The 18,742-nt window shown below is 26.4% G+C and overlaps 2 protein-coding genes across 3 annotated transcripts in view; both read right to left on the bottom strand.

The window, feature by feature from the left end:
- Positions 1-566: 566 nt before the first annotated feature.
- Positions 567-2,979, bottom strand: LOC113378020 (NADH dehydrogenase [ubiquinone] 1 beta subcomplex subunit 7). 2 transcript variants are annotated; one of them, XM_026618519.1, is made up of 4 exons: positions 2,853-2,979; positions 2,636-2,770; positions 2,334-2,502; positions 567-692 (listed from the first exon to the last, which is right to left on the bottom strand). In XM_026618519.1, the coding sequence occupies exons 2-4, from the start codon at positions 2,742-2,744 to the stop codon at positions 611-613; spliced, it is 360 nt and encodes a 119-aa protein (XP_026474304.1). In that variant the 5' UTR covers positions 2,745-2,770; positions 2,853-2,979; the 3' UTR covers positions 567-610. The 2 variants fall into 2 exon arrangements, with proteins under 2 accessions (XP_026474304.1, XP_026474303.1); XM_026618518.1 differs by lacking the exon at positions 2,853-2,979 and having other exon boundaries at positions 2,636-2,835.
- Positions 2,980-7,163: 4,184 nt separating this feature from the next.
- Positions 7,164-18,742, bottom strand: part of LOC113378726 (rap guanine nucleotide exchange factor 2-like) — a 221,244-nt gene continuing 209,665 nt past the window's right edge. Inside the window, exons 14-19 of the mRNA XM_026619294.1 lie at positions 18,100-18,351; positions 15,544-15,759; positions 12,504-12,626; positions 10,914-11,033; positions 8,297-8,482; positions 7,164-7,303 (exon numbers count right to left, since the gene is read on the bottom strand). Of these exons, the coding sequence (XP_026475079.1) occupies positions 7,272-7,303; positions 8,297-8,482; positions 10,914-11,033; positions 12,504-12,626; positions 15,544-15,759; positions 18,100-18,351 (929 nt within the window). The 3' untranslated portion in view covers positions 7,164-7,271. The remainder of the gene's footprint in view (positions 7,304-8,296; positions 8,483-10,913; positions 11,034-12,503; positions 12,627-15,543; positions 15,760-18,099; positions 18,352-18,742) is intronic.

Genomic DNA, 18,742 nt, shown 5'->3' with positions numbered 1-18,742 from the left:
CAAAATGATTTTTTCAGGTACCATATTTTTAGCTCATGACTTTCACATTCCTCAGTAAACACTAAATAAATAAATTATTCAGAGATACTTGGAAAATTATTTATCAAATTTTATTTACAAGATTAAATTAATTAATATTAGTAAAAAAATATGTTCATGGTTACCAAAAATAATATTTTCAGATGTTGATATATATCATGGTCCGATTCTAAACAAGTTCTGATTATTAGAATAAATCACCTTTGTTTTGGTTTTGGTAAACATTTAATGTAAAATCAGCTTCATAAATAAAAGAGTAAATCGAATTCCTCGTGCAATAGCAAAACTAAGTCTTATAGTGAAACAACAATGAAACTTGTTGCCTTATTATTTCAATAGTATATATCAGCTTATCAAAATTTGGAATAATCATCAAGTAATTATGAAATCCTTAATACTTTTGAGTTTTCGAACAAAGATACTATTCAATATAAATAACATGTTGAATTAATTCAACACGTTAATGTGTAACTATATTAAAACCATTTCATTACTTACATATTCATTTATTTACAGTTCAATAAATTGTTCTTAGAGATTTCATTAAAAATTACTAACATATTAAAATTGCTTAACCAACTTGTTGTGCCAATTTCTGTTGACGCACAAGGAGTCGGCGCTCTCTCTCATATTCCTTCATACGCAAAACATGACTGAAAAATATTACATAGTTATTTCAATTAAAATATAATATTGATAAATAACTTATCAAATGGAAACTGTATTGAAACAAAGTTTACTTTATATAAAGCATATTTACAATGCAACTTTTTTTTAATTAGTACCAAATTTGGATCAAATAGCTGTACAAAAGTCTGCACAGTTTATATAAAAATATAAATATTAATCTTATTGCAAATATATATATATATATATATATATGTGTGTGTGTGTGTGCTTGTTTGATCCTTATAGTTTTTAACAATACATCTTATTTAGGAAGGTAAAATGAAAACACACTGTGACTTATATAGCGCAAAATACACATATATTATATATGCATATATATTATACTGAAATTAGTATACTTTTGCTAAAGTTAAATAAATTTAAATATATTGGATAAATATTTTCAAGCTAGTTACTTTGCAAGTAACGTCCATGCTACATGCAAAGATATAATATAATTAATTGAATTCTCTTTTTAATAAACAATTTTTAATGACCAGAAATGAATATTTGTTGGATAATGCATTTTTCATTACAGGTAATTACTACCTATAGCAGAAAGTAGTACTATTTTATATTTAAAATGTACAGTAATGCATAAAGTTTTGAAACAGTACAGTAAAACCTCCTTATTCGCGGGGGATACGTTCCATAAAAATTTAGTGAATAAAAAATCCGCAAATACAGGATGGCATTTTATATGGAATGATAAGGATACGTTCCCAGGTGAATAAATAATCCGCAAATAATGGATAAATCTGCAAATACAGGGTGGCCTTTTATCTGGAATTGTAGGGAATACATTCCATGGTGATAAAACAAAGAAAAATTAATATTATTAAAAATTAAATTAATATTAAAATAAAAGTCAATTTATAAAAGTTTTACATTAATGTTAGATGTGGTACTAAACTTATTACCAACTAATTTTAATATGAGAACTGTTATACTTAAGATATTGCATATCACATAATAGTTTTCAGCAATATATATAAAACAAAAATTATTTTTAATTATAGTTTTTGTACATCTTGATTAATTTTGTTGAGGCTAAGGCAATGATTTGAAGAACTTTGTAATATTGTTTTGCTTATTTAATTCAAACTGATACTGTCACATCAGTAATTTGCCTCTTAAAAATAACACTTTCCATATATGGATCCATATAGAAATCGGACAGTTCTTTTTTAATTCTTCACTAAGATTTTTCAAATTATTGATTACGTTTCTATTGCTTGCAGAAGCAATTGAAGTGAATTGCTCTTCTTCAATGGACTGGGAATGTAGATTTCATGTCGATTTGAAATTTTACTAAAAATCTGTTTTATTCATTGAGTAATAAATAAGGTTGTTTTCATTCTATTAGTTTACATTCTCAAAAACACTGATAGCGGCAAAGACGGTCAAAAAGACAGTATATAGTGAGTTTGGTTTCGATACATATTGGAATCCGCAAATAACGAAATTTTTAGCCGCGAATATAGAAATTAGGTCACAATTTTTTTGGAATAGCGAAAACGCGCATATAGGAAGCGCGAATAAGGAAATTCCTGTATAATATGAATATACACATACATAAATATTTTTGCAATAATCATTTGTTCATTTCAAAATGTTTAACTTACTCTTCGTATTGGCAATTCATGTATTCATGTTTATCGTGGGAACATTTATAAACAAATGGCCAAACATCATCTTGACAAGATAATAATTTTAGAAGTTTGTGCGCACAATAGTCTCGATTTTCTAATGGTACTTTTGCAGACATTAATTCTTCCTTTGTTACCAACATTTCTGAAATAAATGTCATTCTTTCAACACTATCAAAATTACATAATCATACAAATTTTTCTTTTTTTTTAATTATGATTTATAATTATGTTATGACAGAAAACAAATGATTTTTAAATCGCTTTATATTTTGTACCTCTTGGTTTTCTTCCAGATTCAAATCCCAATAATGGATCGAAAGTTATTCCCTTATCAGGATGAGGATTTACTTCGGGATGTACGTATACGCCCCATGTGTTACCCATTGTTATAATTTTAATTCAGCAAATTCCTAAAAAATAAATAAAAAACAATGAACTTAGTTCGACACAATTAAACTTAATGTCAAAAAAAACAAGAAAGTTATTTCTTACTGTCAAAACCGAACTACAGTACATGCCGTAGTTTGCGCACACCATTGACTCATGTCAAATGTCATCCATGTCATTGTCAATCCATAGACAATATAAAAATTGTGCGTTTTGAAATGCAATTGCAATGTCACTTATCCTAGCCTAGATAATGTTATAATATTACTTATCATCTTATCAATATTTATTATAAATGATTATAAATATGATGCAAAACATTTAGCACAGTAATCGTCAATACTATTTACCTTCTTTAGATAAGCAATTTAACTTATCTTTTGTAACGGTAGCCGATTTTCTTCTATCGATGGAACTTTTTACTCTACAAAGTGGCAGATCAAACTTCATAGTTGTAAACTTACACTTCTGCTATCAACATTTCGATTATAAATATAAACAAATTTTGTACAGAAATGATGTAAAATATATTCTAACTGGCATCTGCCTCTCCTAGTGTCCCACTAGACTTTTTCTCCATATAAAATATCGTAATAATATGATTGCAAAGAAATTGAATTGTTATTACATTTTTATTTGTAATAATAAAAATGTACATATATCCTAAACATGATACCTTGCACGCCTTGCGCGGTACAAACGGTTAACGTAGGCATATTATTTATTTTTTACTTTCCGAAGATGTTTTTGATTTCACCAGAAAGTCCAATTTACTATTTTTACATATTTTTGATGGTTCAAATCATTCTGAATCGTGTGAGATTAAAATTGAAGAAATTACGTGTGCCCATAGACAAATAAACATAAGTGTATGCCAAAAATCCTGAACCGATTTTAAAAATCTGAAGATTATAATAAAATTTACCATAGCGATGGAGTTCACAGTCTGAAAAAGCATATAAAAATATTATAAGCCCATGGAAAGCGAATTAATTTGAAAATTGTATCTAAATATCTATATAGCTAACTTAATCTCAATTTTTATTTATTAAGTATTTAATAAAGAAATATCGAAGACCAATTTTATCCACATTGAAACTGATACATATTATTTCAATTAATAAGTACAACACACCCACACACACACACACACATATATATATATATATATATATATATATATATATATATTATATTATATTATATTATATTAGTGTGTGTGTGTATGGGTTTCTATGTATTATGTAATTATTAAATTTTGCAAATAAAACATTTATCATATCTTTTCCAAATACATATATGTCCACATTATTTATACATCATTTTTATCACATATAAGATGCATGCAGAAATATCAAAAATATATAAATAACATATACTAATTTGAATTACTATTGAATGTTTACTGAAAAAAACTAAAAATAAAATTATAAAAGGGTCAGTTGATCTTGAGAAGACTATAAAACGCAGGAAAAACTTTCAGTTCTTCTCATGTGAATATGTTTATATTTAAATTTCAAAATACATCTTTATTTATAATTTTGTATCTGCAAATATATTAAACTTACGTCACATAATGAAGTTATATTACATACAGAAACATAGATAACATGGAACTTTCAATCATTTTCATCAATGTTTTAATTGAATAATAATTCAACAAAACTTTTTAGACTAATTTTATTTAATATTAAAATTAATGATACAAGAGACTGTTGGAAAAACTATTTCAATAATTAAAATATTAAAATTGAGGGACTGTTAGAAAAACTATTTCAATAATTAAAATATTAAAATAGAGTTTGGCACTATTAGTTGATTAAATTGTAAATAACAAAATGTTCTATTTAAATTTTTTAACATAAATATTTTAAACTAATTAAGAATGTACCGTAAAAAAGCAAATATTTTATATCCGGAACTATCTAACATTTTTATTAAAATTAGCCATATAATTTGATATGTAATCCACAGATTGTAATTGTATCAATCAGTTCAGTTTATTTTCTACTGACCCTTGGTTGCACATACATATATTCAAATAACATTTATCCAAACTTATGGATAATATTCTTGAATGCTTACTACCACATACTCGATATAAATAGTTAATTAAATTTGCATTTTAAATATAGTATCTAAATATATTTGAATATATATATATATATATATATATATATATATATATATATATATATATATACATAAACATATATTCTTGGTCTTTTAATTAACAAGTACTTAAAGTTTATTTTGTACGAAGTGAAATCATATGTTATTACTTACAAAACTACACACACTTGCAAACATATATATATATATATATATATATATATATATATATATACATATATATATATATTTGCAGATGTATGTGAATATAAAACAGAATGTTCGCCATAACGTAAAGTACTGGCAAATAATATCTCTCACTTAAATTTTATAAATATATGTACCTTATCATATAATATTATTATAAAAAATATATTTTACTCAATTATAATCATTAAATAGATTATGCACAATAAAATCTAAATAGTTTTAGCCTCTTCATTTGCTCATTTTAGCAAATGGAAAAATAGACTCTTTTACATATATAATGAAATCAAAAGAAATTTTTTTAAACCTCGCACATTTTGAGTGATAGCTATTCTATTTAAATATTTCTTAAATACTATAAAAATATTATTATTACAAAATATAACAAATTTACATTGAGATATTATTCAGCTTTGTGATGCACTCCTTATATTTTGAATACCACTTATATTCTTAATATTATTACCACATATATCTTTAATACCACTTAATATCTCATAAAAGAGACATCACGGTGATCACACAAATTTTAAAACTTATGATTTAAATTATATTCACAGATCTGTTGTTTATACTTTAAAAACATATTTTATATTTTTAAAATGATTTTAAAACTTATGAACTAAATTTTATTCACAGATCTGTTGTTTATACTTCAAAAACATATTTTGATATTTTTAAAACAATCACTTAATGTACACATTCACATAAAGTTATCGGAAGGGTTTTTGTACATATTATTATATAGGTCTTAAATTTATTTATATTTAATGAGGAGAAAGATGAAACATATATTAGCTACAAAAATAATTATTTAAATAGAATTTTATTGCAAAGAAATGACTGATATATAAAGCACTTAAGCACCTTATTCTTAGAGATAATAAGAAATAAAAAGTATTGTAAAATTTCATTATCTCTTACAAAACATTTTACATGCATAATAAATGTCTTGTAAATATTACTCTTCACATAAATTATCCATAGTATATAGTATATAGTATATATATATATATATATATATATATATATATATATATATATATATTAGGGTGGTCCTTAAAATGGTCATTTTCGAATTTCCTTGCTCCCAGGGGCTCAAATGGTTTCAAATAGATAAAAAACAATCCTCTGAAAGTTTTAGCTCTTAAGATTAACGTTTAGATAGAGCGCAATTCAATCAAAGTTTTGTATGGAGATAGCATGAAAAAATTTTCAAAAATTTTAAAAATGTTGTTTAGATGTAATTTAGCGAACAAATAAATGAATAAAACTCATTCATTTGTCGCTAAGTTATACCTAACACATTTTTTTTAAATTTTAAAAAAAACTTCCATGCTCTTTCCATACAAACTTTGATTGTATTGCGCTCTATCTAAACGTTAATATTAAGAGCTAAAACTTTCAGAGAATTGTTTTTTATCAATTTGGAACCATTTGAGCCCCTGGGAGCAAGGAAATTCGAAAATGACCATTTTAAGGACCACCCTAATATATATATATATATATATATATATATATATATATATATATATATATATATATATATATATATATATATAATTTATTTATTTATTTATTTTATTACCACATTTGTATACTGAAATCAAATTTGGTTCGCCTAGCATTAAAATTCACAAAATTTGAAAACATCAATTATGAACTTTTAATATCAGAAAGAATGACCTAATATATGCATTGTATAATTATTTTAATATTGTATTAAATACTTGAGCATATATAAAGTAAAAATATTGAATTATGATGATTGAAAATTATTTGTGCTTGCATGTATTTTTGCAAGTTGTATAAATAATAAATAACAAAATAAATTTACAAATCCAAGGTAATACATATATTTAATATCCTCAGTGCTCTTAAACTATTTTAGATACATATGTTACAACATGTATATTACATGTACATATGCGTATATATATATATATATATATATATATATATATATTTAAGTATCTTTTTCTATTATAGTATGAGTATTCATTTCTGATGAAATGTATACTCATACTATAATTTAGTATGAGTATTCAGTTCATCATATCAAATAATATTTTTAAAGAAATTAAAAGTATAGTGGCAAGTGTGCAATAAATGTGAAAAGAAAAACTAACAAATTCACATAAAATGCAAAAGGATCAAATTTATACTACTGTGTAACTATCTGCAAATCATCATATGTACACTGTTTCAAACAGCCGATACTTGGCCATTGTCATCTTCTGAAACAATTGAAGAAAATACTGTTGAATATATATGTTATGATTAATATATTTTTACAAATTTAGCATTTATATTGTTATAAATTTGACTTACAGAATACCCCTTTAACCCATTCGAGACCAATTGCACACCGTGTGTGCAATTGCTTTCCAAGGCTATAAGACCGGTTGCACACCCTGTGTGCAATAATGATAATGAGCAATTATCAGTTATTCTGAGTGATATAGTCGTCGAGATAAGATTTTTTTTTAATTAATAGTATCTGTAAGGTACAGAAAAACAAAATTTGGCATTGATTTTAATTCGTACTAAAACAAAACAATTTTGAATTTTGAAATATACTAATAATTATTTCAAAACCAGTGTGCTGTTTCCTAAAAATGTATTTACAAATTATATTTTCTTCTTCATTACTGAGTTACATTACTTTATTACCTTTAGACATTATTCTAAAAATTTATTTCTTGTTTATATTATTTTTACAACTTACTTTTTAGACTTTTTACTATTTCTTAAAAACCTTCTTTGCATTAAATTCTGTTCCTCATTATTGAAAGCAACATAACGATTTTATATTATATAATTATTTTTAAAACAAATGGTTAACAATTTTAATGAAGTATTCAAGCCGCTCCTCGCAATAAAAATTTTCTGAGGATCGAGTTGCACACACGGTGTGCAATCATCTTATCTATGCAAATTTGCGCACGAATTGGGTGATTTCCGTAGTAAACAATTTTTTATTAAAAATGAACAATATAAACAAAAAAAAAAAAAATCACTCCTGGGGATCGCGTTCGAAAAAAATCGCCGTCTGGAATGGGTTAATAGAATATTGCATTGATTAGGGAAAGGGCAAATCTGTTTTCGAAATGAACAGTTGAAAAATTTATAGCTAAATTTCAATTTTTATTGACTAAGTCAATTATTTACTCGTATCAAGAACTTAATGCCACTCATAACTAGACTATAAACGATAAGCATCTACTTACCGTCATCCGTGGGTCCCGGATTCTCCATTTGATCACCGTGACGGTAGTAGCAGGCAGTTACCCCTTCATGACTATGGGCTCTGCCGAGTCGCTGAATTTGCATTATTTTAGCAGCTTCAGAGTACGGCGGAGGTCCAGCGCGTGCTGCGCTTCTGGGAACCGATGAAGACACGGGTACAGCGGCAACTAATAAGAATCGAATTGAAATAGAGTACAGCCAAATTGAAACTTACTATATAATCTTATATATAAAAATGGATCGCAAAATGTGTTGGTAAGCGCCTAACTCAACAACGCCTGGACCAATTTGGCCAATTCTTTTTTTAAAATGTTTGTTGAAGTCCAAGGATGGTTCTTACGGAAAAGAAAAAAATGAATAATTGCCGGAAAAACCCTAAAAACAGCCCTTTTCTTTTTCTCATACAAACGTTTTCTAACTAAAACGTAGAATCAATTTGAGCTTTATTGCTATTATGTAAAGTTCATATTAACAAGCACTCACTGTATACTCCTCCTAAACGATTATTCGGATTTTGATAAATCTTTCTGAAGTTTGTTAAGGAAATTTTCTAGGATTTATGTGATTATAAAGTACTGAGATGTATGTGCAATATTGTAGAAATAAATGGAAAAAATTGCAAAAAACAACATGTCATAGTTTGCATTGAAAATAAATGAAAAGTATCACCTGCCAAAAATTGCAATTTACTCATGAACCTAGGACAATATTTTTAAATATTTTCCACAATATTTTTAAAATTCGTACAAATTTCACTTTATAACAACAAATGGGAAAGTAAAGATGGATACATACAATTCGGCCCTCACTATATCGATTAGGAGAAGTTTAAGATGCAATTTTGGATATCTTAAATAATAAAAAATTCAATTAATTTAATCCAACATGAAGTACAAGTATTATGTTATGGTTATGGTTATGTTATACCGTTTAAAATACTTCAATTTCCAATATAGTGTTCTACATTTTACATCGCTCTTATTATAATACATGTATATAAATTTTGGCGTGAAGAGTGGCGTGTATTATATTAAAAAATTGTAGACATGGGTACAGAACAACGTCTGTCGGGTCATCTAGTAATATATAATATTATTATTAATAATAGGTACATTTTAATTTCGCCAGTAATAATGTTTTTTTACCAGTGTGTAACGAGTTTTCTAATAACGAGAAAAAAATGATGGAATGCGCAAAATATATTATATATAAATATTAATGAATAATATATACAGAGTGCTCCAGAACTCAAAGAGGCGACAGCAATGATTCTATCATGAAAAAAAATAGAAAAAAATTCTAGAAAGTTATGAGCTTTCAAGTACAACCTTGAACTTTGATCAAACTATGAACATTTTTACTGCAGTTATTTTTCATAAATTTTGTTCATTTATACCGTGGAACCGTAACCCTAAGTAATATTTCTAGAATAGTAATCAAAAGTAATAACAGAATTTTCCTAAGTTTTCTAAAATTAAGACTATTTATTGAACTATGAATTTGAAATTTTCAAAATGCCATTTTAAATGGCTATACATTTAAAAATTTGTGTGCTTTGACAAATTTCATTAAAAGTTCGCGCATTTAATGAGAATTGTAAAATGGTGCAATACTTGTTAGTATTATACTTAAAAAAGGAGTAAAAAATAAAAACCTGTTAACGATACAGAATTTGCTAAGACATTTCACACACAATCAGTTGAAATGATTCTGACTCACTTATTAAGCTAGAGCAAATAAAAAACTATGGAACTAACTTTCAATCTGTATCGGATAATTTTGTTTCTAATTTTTTATGATATATTCTATTACAATCAATACTGTTACCCTCAACATTGAGTTCTGGGTTTTATGTTGTGAGCAGCACTTTAATCCAATATCATTTATAATTCAGTTCTCTACCTATTGCTCTAATTTCTACTACGGCTTTTAATTCCATGCATTATTTTCTCTCATATATATTTTTCATCTTATACCAACAATGTGATTAATATATAATTACGTTTCGCATTCAAGTTTTTGAATTTATAAGATCTATTAAAAAAACCATTATTAAGCAAATAACATTTTTATAAAAAAACAATATAGTTACAATATATAAAAAGCAGAAAAATGATATTGAACATATCCTAAAGTTAAGACATATAAAATAAACATGCATATGCACATAATATGTAAACCCAAAGGCGCAAAAAAGCATGAAAAATTATAATTTATGATATGTAATGTTTCATACTTATTGTTAGAGATATCCAATGTAAAGTTTAATAAATTAGAACATAATATGTGATTCAAAAACTCGGTTTTGCAATGTTTGAAATATTTATAAAGATCATAGGCTAAAATGCTAAACTGCTGAACTGCGCATTGAATACTCAAACATAAACAAATAAATCATTCTCAATAAACACCGTGTCGTTAATATATATATTTAACCCTTTCCAATCGCAAATTCCGAGATTTATATGAATTTTGCCCAGAGCGGCGGCATCTGAGTGGAAAGAGTTAATATAAGAGGATAGATTAGAACTAAAATAGTCGATACTTTTATCCAATACAGTTCAGTAGTAAAGACCAGGAAAATAGTACTTGACTTACCGTAGCGGTTTAGATTATGCGAGAAGGCGGGCAGTGCTTGGGAATGTGCAATTTGGTGCGGTAAGAGATGATGTTGGAGATGTGCTTGTGTAGGAGTATAGTGCGTGTCGTCGTCATGCCCTTTCGTACGAACAACGAAAAAACCGAACACCAAAAACAAAACAAAAAAAAAATCAATATGAAGATCGAAAATAAAAATGAAATTTATCTAATGAAAGTGTAATTCTGTAATTCTAACATGAACAGCTCACCAGTAACCCCATAAAAAACATGCCATTTAAAAAAGATGACTAAAAATTAAAAAATAAATAAAAAGAAAACATAAGCAAAAATCAATATAAAGGTCGAAAATAAAAATGAAATTTATCTAATGAAAGTATAATTCTATAATTCTAACATGAACAGCTCACCAGTGACCCCATAAAAAGCATGCCATTCAAAAGAGATGAATAAAAATTTAAAAAAATAAATAAAAAGAAAACATAAGCAACAATCAATATAAAGGTCGAAAATAAAAATGATATTTATCTAATGAAAGTATAATTCTATAATTCTAACATGAACAGCTCACCAGTGACCCCATAAAAAGCATGCCATTCAAAAGAGATAAATAAAAATTAAAAAAAAATAAAAAGAAAACATAAGCAACAATCAATATAAAGGTCGAAAATAAAAATGATATTTATCTAATGAAAATATAATTCTATAATTCTAACATAAACAGCTCACCAGTAATCCCATAAAAAGCACACAATTTAAAAGAGATGAATAAAAATAAGAAAAAAATAGAAAGAAAAAATAAGAAAAAATCAATATGAAGGTCGAAAATAAAAATAAAATTTATCTAATAAAAGTATATTTCTTTTATTCTAAAACGAGCAACTCACCAGTAACCCCATAAAAAGTATAAAATTTAAAAGAGATAAACAAAAAATAAAAAAAACAAAAAAATAAATAAAACAATATGAAGGTCGAAAAGAAAAATGAAATTATAATTCTATCATTCTCATGCAAACGGCTTACAAGTAAGACCATGAAAAGCAAACTATTTAATAAGGATGAATTAATATATATATATGTTAGGTTGTCAAATATCTCCCTTCCGCTTTTTTGCTCTTGGTTTATAATACAAAAAGGCGGAAGGGAGATATTTGACAACCTATTATTATAAGTTCTTTAAGGGCATACATCAAATAAAAGGCAAAGATTTAGAAGTTAATCTTTAATTTTTCCAAACGTTTCGACATAGTATTTTATGTCATCATCAGTGGATATAGATACGGTCTTACATCAGTAGCTAGCGCAAGGAACATAATTTTGCACTATCATATATACATTAACTTGTTTTTTTTATATTATTTTGTTGAACAGAGCATAGCAAAATATTTGTGAAATATATAATATATTTTGCACAGAGAACGTAGTTTATGTGACAGAGCCCGAGGCTGTAGTACTACAGGAGTTGACTACAGCCTCGGGCTCTGTCACATAAACTGTTTTAGATTGCCATTCCATATCAACATATCAATTGTAATACTTTTCACCATAAATAAACTAAGAATTATTAAGAATTGCATGTCTGATAAATACCTTGCAATGCTGAATGCCTTCTCTGTTGTAGATTTGGACTAGGTGTGCACTGCAAGTGATATGAGGTATCAAGTTGACCAGGTATTGAAGAACTATGGCCACTATCACTGGATGTCACAGAACCTGAAAATAATTAAACGTCTTCCTTGTTAAAATCATTAAATTAAAATTTTAGATTTTCATATCTTAACACTTTTGACAAACCAATTTCAACCAATAAACCACAATATGAACCAAGTTGTAATTCACTACATTTAGATCATTTCCTGTTGGTGCATTCAACTACTTTCACACAAAATCAGTTTTCATCATAAAATGTAATAAACTATTTATAAAATTGTAAGAATATATCGATGAAAGAATTATAAATGTACAATTTCAAATATATAAAATTAATATATTTGTTATCAAATAAACCTAAAACCTAAAACAATCAATAAAAAATAAACAAAAACCAATAGAAACCATAAGTTTGTATGCTTATTTAATTACAATAAAGATTAATAATATATGTAGGACAAGTAATAACACTATCTAATGCTACTAATATTTTAAAAACCAGAACATAATTCATTGGTACCGTTTAAAGGAAAATCTATGCATGCCGATCAAATACGAAACTAAAAAATGTGGCCAATATAAGCAAATTAATCCAATAACCAAGCAGTAAGTATTAAAAATATTTTCACCAAAACACTATTCTAAAAACAATAAAAACATCAAATTTGTACATTATTAAACAAAACGCACATACAATCTATTAGAAAGTAAAATAAAAGAACAACACTGAAACCACAAATATTACTAATCGACATTCTAAAAAAGTAATAGAAAAGCTGAGAATACAATATAAAAAAACACATGCATTATATAAATAAAGAGTGTATTTATGCAAAATTTCATTGATGTTCATTTTACATTTTAGCCACGCTACATACACGTGCCATGTAATTAACACACATATATAAAATATTTAATATATACAAAACAAACACATAAATATATATATACTACTACAACTAAGTGTTAATAGATATTTGTGAAAGCTCAATATAGCAAATATTTGTTTCACAATCTTAAACTTAGTATCACAGCTTTGTAGTTTAATATACATCTCATTTTAACAACTTAATATAACTATAAAATGAGAAAGCACATTAACATTTAATTCATGTCCAACCAAACTAATATTCAATAAAATTTGTTTTCTATTCAAATCTTGAATATAAATATTCTGAAGTTTATTGAGTCTGATTAAAATAACCTGGATTTGTTTATTTTAACATCTAACTCTGATCAAAAACGTGCTCCAGAAATAGAAGCACTATATTATAATTTACGTTCAAAAAGTTCCAATTAAGAATAATTGCTATGAATTTAAGAAATTATATTAGTTTAGGTTGGACTTTAGATTGCAGATTAGGGCTGTCAATTTAAATTTAAAAGAATATCAATCCAGTGACAATTTTATCCATATAAATTAATATTATAAGTATTTTTATCTAGTTTTATTCCTATATAATAGGATTTTCAGTAGAAAATTCCTTTGCGATACTCCAAAGTTATATTTGATCAAGAAAAATAGATTGTGAAATACTGTTATGGTAATCTGTTAATATGTTTACTATATAATTATTAGCTTTGTTGAGAGAGCTAGTTGAAAAAACACAAAAATATGAGATTATGTACATTGTGCATACATAATTCAGGTATGATAAAAATGAAAACATATATGCAATTAATAAACACATTAATAATTACCAGAACAAATGGCAAAATGATATATTATACCAAATTTGGTACAGCATGTACCAATTTCAAAGTTAATACTGACACTGTATTCTAAAAAAATGTTGTTGATCATTTATTTGGTAAATATTGATATCTTTAAAATTATGTACATCGACATGCCAAGTAAAATATAAGAAGTAAACATTATACTATAATACCAGTGCTTCCCAAACGCTCATGTGCGGAGTGGCGATTCATAAAAAATAACATTATTAAAGTTAATTCAAATCATCAAATTGATTTCTGCGTAAATAAATATGAAAAAACATTCAAGTAAATAAAACAGTTATTTTTTACTTTCGACAATCCGCTAAAGCAAAGTGTGGGCTCATTCATGCATTGTTTTTTCACATTGGTTTTCTACAAATTAAATCATTTATACGCGTATAAAATAAGCTTTTATAACTATTATTTATCAAAAAAAAAAAAAAATGTTAAGGAGATTACTACTGAGATGTTACCTTTGTACAAAAATATAAAATATACATATATATTTATATAGTTAAAACTATAAAAATATTATCTCATAAATAATTAACTAAATTAATCAAATAATGATTTTCATGTGTTTTATAAACGATTAAAAATGTCGTTTTAAGGACTAAATAAGCAAATATGATCAAATACTTATATACTGATGCTTGAAAGCTATATTTACTGTAAATACAAGCCTTTAAAATCAAAAATCAAACAACAAGTTTTCGAGTTTATTTTGAAATTAAAACTGCTCCATCAAGCGCTGATGAAAAATGCTATTGTTGTATGAAATTTTGTATGTTAAACTATAAATCAAACAGAAAACGAATTTTTTTATATGAAATTAACACCGATAATCAACTAAAGTTAAAGAAACAATCAAATCTTATACTTATGCACATATAGTTTCTGATTTAAATAATTTTCTTTAAGCAAAAATAACTCATATTTTTAAATGTGCTGATGGTCAATGAATATATAGATGGATGATCAATACTTTTAGAAATATAATAATAGTGTCGCATTCCATATTAGCAATAAATTCTAATAAATAGTTGAAATATACATTTCGCATATATTAATAAATTTTCAAATATTGTCTAATTGAATCTTTACAGTTAAAACTTATACAAAAAAGTATATCTTTTAAGATAAAGCAAGTTTTGCAACTATGCTGATAAATAAGAAACTTATCCCACATTTCAAATTAATCTATCACCACAATGATTGCTTGTATAAATGTCATCAGTACAATCTGAATTTGATATCTTACCCGAAGTGACCGTTTTCCTCAGGGGCATGTTGCTTAATGATGTGACGCTACTGCTCTCAGCTGACAAATCGACTGATGGCAAAGGCGTAGGCGTATCGGAATGCGAACGTTCGTGCATTCCGACACCAACTCCGCCACCGACCACTCGACCGACCATGCCGCTGCCATTACTACTTATGGAATGAACGTACACTTGACTTCCGCAGCATGCAGGGCCTTAAAGACAAATTTAAACAACAAATAAAGATCTGTATCAATAATCAAAAGTTCTAAATATATCGTAGTCTAGCAATAATCAAATTCAATTACAGTAGAACCTCGATTAGCCGGACTAATTGTTGTCGATAGGCATTCAAAAATCCGGATAATCGAATATATGAAGAATAATGTTGTGTATTTAATGAAAATAACAAATACATGCATAGACATCAACGGAAATAATGTTCATTGGGAAATTAAAACTTCCCTATGTATGCACATATAGATTTTCTTAGATTACATTACAAACATATACTAAACTTAATCATGCAAAAATTCGATTTGTAGATATGTACATACATAGAAATTGATCGCGGTTGGTAGTCCGGATGATCGCGAATCCGTATAACTGAGGTCTGGATAAACGAGGTTCTACTGTATAACCAAATCAATAAAGACATAAAACGGGCAAACTTAGAAAGTCCTTAGAAAGAGCTCCAATTCTTTTTTAATTTCAGTTTTTTAATAGTATTCAAAATCAAGAGTCCTTTCAGAAGGTAGAAATAATTATTTTTATTGTTAAAACAATATGTATGTTATTTATATAGAAAAGTAAGTTTTTGAGTAATTTTTTTTAATAAAAAATGTGTGTTGCTTTTCGTGTTAAGAACAGTTTTTACAAGTACAGTTGTTATTGATCATTCATTATTTAGATCATATAAATTTTCTTCTTGGTCAAAATATATATAAGAGCTATGTTTTTTTCTGTATAAATGTACAATGATAAGACAAAATTAATATAAAATGACCTACATTTTTATCATTTCACTCTTATAAGTATCTTTCATAATTTTCGAGATATTATGAAAAAAAAAGTTTTTTTAAAAATTAAACTTTTATTTCTAAATTCGTGACTTTGAAAAATTATATGTGTTATAAAGCAGCCAAATTGCTAAAATACATTAATACTTCAATATAATTAATTCTGTACGTCATTCGCTCACGATGAAATTATTTCAATACGGGTCGATTGTGATTAGTCATCGTGTATGTGAATAGAGATCTGTCGTAGTATGCGTGCCGGCATCAACGTTGAATGCATACCAATATCAACAAGAAAATCGGCATAGCTAAATAAACATTCTAAGATACATCGTAGTAGTACAAATCTTGATTTAATGAAAAATGCCTGAATCAGAAGAATATTTTATCCTGTTCCTTTAAAATAATAAAACAAATTAAACATTTGTGCCGTGCACTAAACATAAGTTCATTGATTAGAAATTATTTCTATATTATTCGAAGTTTCTATAAATCTTTGAAGTTATTAAAATGGAAAATATTTTAGGCAAGACAGATATTACAGTCGTTCAAAGAATGAGATTATATCGCCAGCGAAAAAGTAAAAAAATACAAGCAGTCAATGAATGTATGTTAATTTTAATTACATGAAGTTCTTCAAACACAATTACATGATGAGTGAAGTTGCAAAAACAATATTTGTTTAGGCGTTGTTTAACATAATCCACTGTGTGAACAAATATTATAGAATTTATTAATCAGCAATTACTTCATTTCTCTAATTAAGGTTCATTTCTAAACCCTAATTACAATAACAAACCGATCATGTCATATTTGAGTATGACTTTAATTACATTATTTAAATATTATCCATATTTTTTATGCTATTATAATTATATAATTTATAATTTAACATTATATAAATGTGTATAATGGTTGAAACTAATAAATTACTATTCAACATTATTCAAAATTGTTATATGATGTATTTATTTTTACTTAAATGCCACCTTGTACAGTAGCAAATAAGTTTAGCTTCAATCGCGTGTAAACCTTACGCGCACTCTTTTTTTTATGATATAAAATAATATTCAATTAATAACTGTACTTATAATAACTATCATTAACACAAAAATAAATATATAAATATTTTTTTTCAATGAAAACCACTCAAAAACTTATTTTCTTATATAAATAACATACATATTGTTTAAATAGTAAAAATAATTATTTCCCTTTCTTAAAGGTTTCTCTTTTTTAATAATATCAAAAACAAAAATAATAAAAAGAATAAAATAGGAACTGTTTTTGAAGTCATATAATCTTTACTGACTTGACTAATAGCGTAATTAAATATAATATAATACAATTAATGAGAGCAAGAAAAAATATTGAAACACATTTTAGAAAGAAAATAATAATATATGAAATAATTATAGCAACACCTTATTGCATTGCTTATTGAATAAGATTTCATATATAGTTAAGTAATTTAAAAGTTTCATTTAAACAAAATATCTTTGTCCTGAATTTTTATAATTTATTGTCGATTAATACCTGTGACGCTAGCAGAACCTATCCTGCGATGATGTGCGCCGGGAGAGGGAATTGAGGCTTGTGAAGCCGTTAGCCCTGTTCCAGGTAGAAGCCCATGGTGATGAGGATGATGATGGTGATGCAAAGCGTGATGATGATGTACCATTCCCTGCATAGGTAAGGCAGAACCAGGGTGTCGCGGCTGGTGGGGCCGCGTTTTTGTAGGTTCGGATAGGGCAAGAATCTTGCGAACAGCTTGCGGCGACGCGGCGCCTACATTAAATGATAAACGAAACATCAATGACTAATTATTGCAACTATGATTTAATTCTAACAAATTGTTCAAAACATGTGCTATTTATTAAAACAAGAAAATAAAATTAGATTAAATAACAACATGACTTTCAGTACTAGAATTACTTTAACATTGTTAAGCACTAACTGCATTTTCATAATGCAAAAAAATAAGTAATGAAAAACATATGAATGTAACATTTAGATTACAAGAATCAAACATTGTTTAAAAACGAAACGATTTTTTAATTAGGAAAGAAGCAAATATTTAATCGCAATAAGGGTAATAAAATGAGTATAAAATATGTTTGTCACTAAAACTGAAATTCTCACAGCAATATATTTCAAAGCTTTAATACATTCAAAATGT

Source organism: Ctenocephalides felis, unplaced genomic scaffold (assembly GCF_003426905.1).
Source record: "Ctenocephalides felis isolate EL2017-DRISC unplaced genomic scaffold, ASM342690v1 CF-g0.4_SCAFFOLD_01886, whole genome shotgun sequence".
Taxonomy (NCBI): domain Eukaryota; kingdom Metazoa; phylum Arthropoda; class Insecta; order Siphonaptera; family Pulicidae; genus Ctenocephalides; species Ctenocephalides felis.
Note: the sequence above shows the minus strand (reverse complement) of the source record. Positions and strands in the feature narration are given on the sequence as shown.

Excerpts from the sequence above, each read along its gene's own strand:
- LOC113378020 (XM_026618519.1), bottom strand. The coding sequence starts at position 2,744 with ATGGGTAACACATGGGGCGTATACGTACATCCCGAAGTAAATCCTCAT. Across the intron at positions 2,503-2,635 it reads ATCTGGAAGAAAACCAAGAG|AAATGTTGGTAACAAAGGAA; the intron begins GTACAAAATATA and ends CATTTATTTCAG. Across the intron at positions 693-2,333 it reads ATGAATTGCCAATACGAAGA|TCATGTTTTGCGTATGAAGG; the intron begins GTAAGTTAAACA and ends AATATTTTTCAG.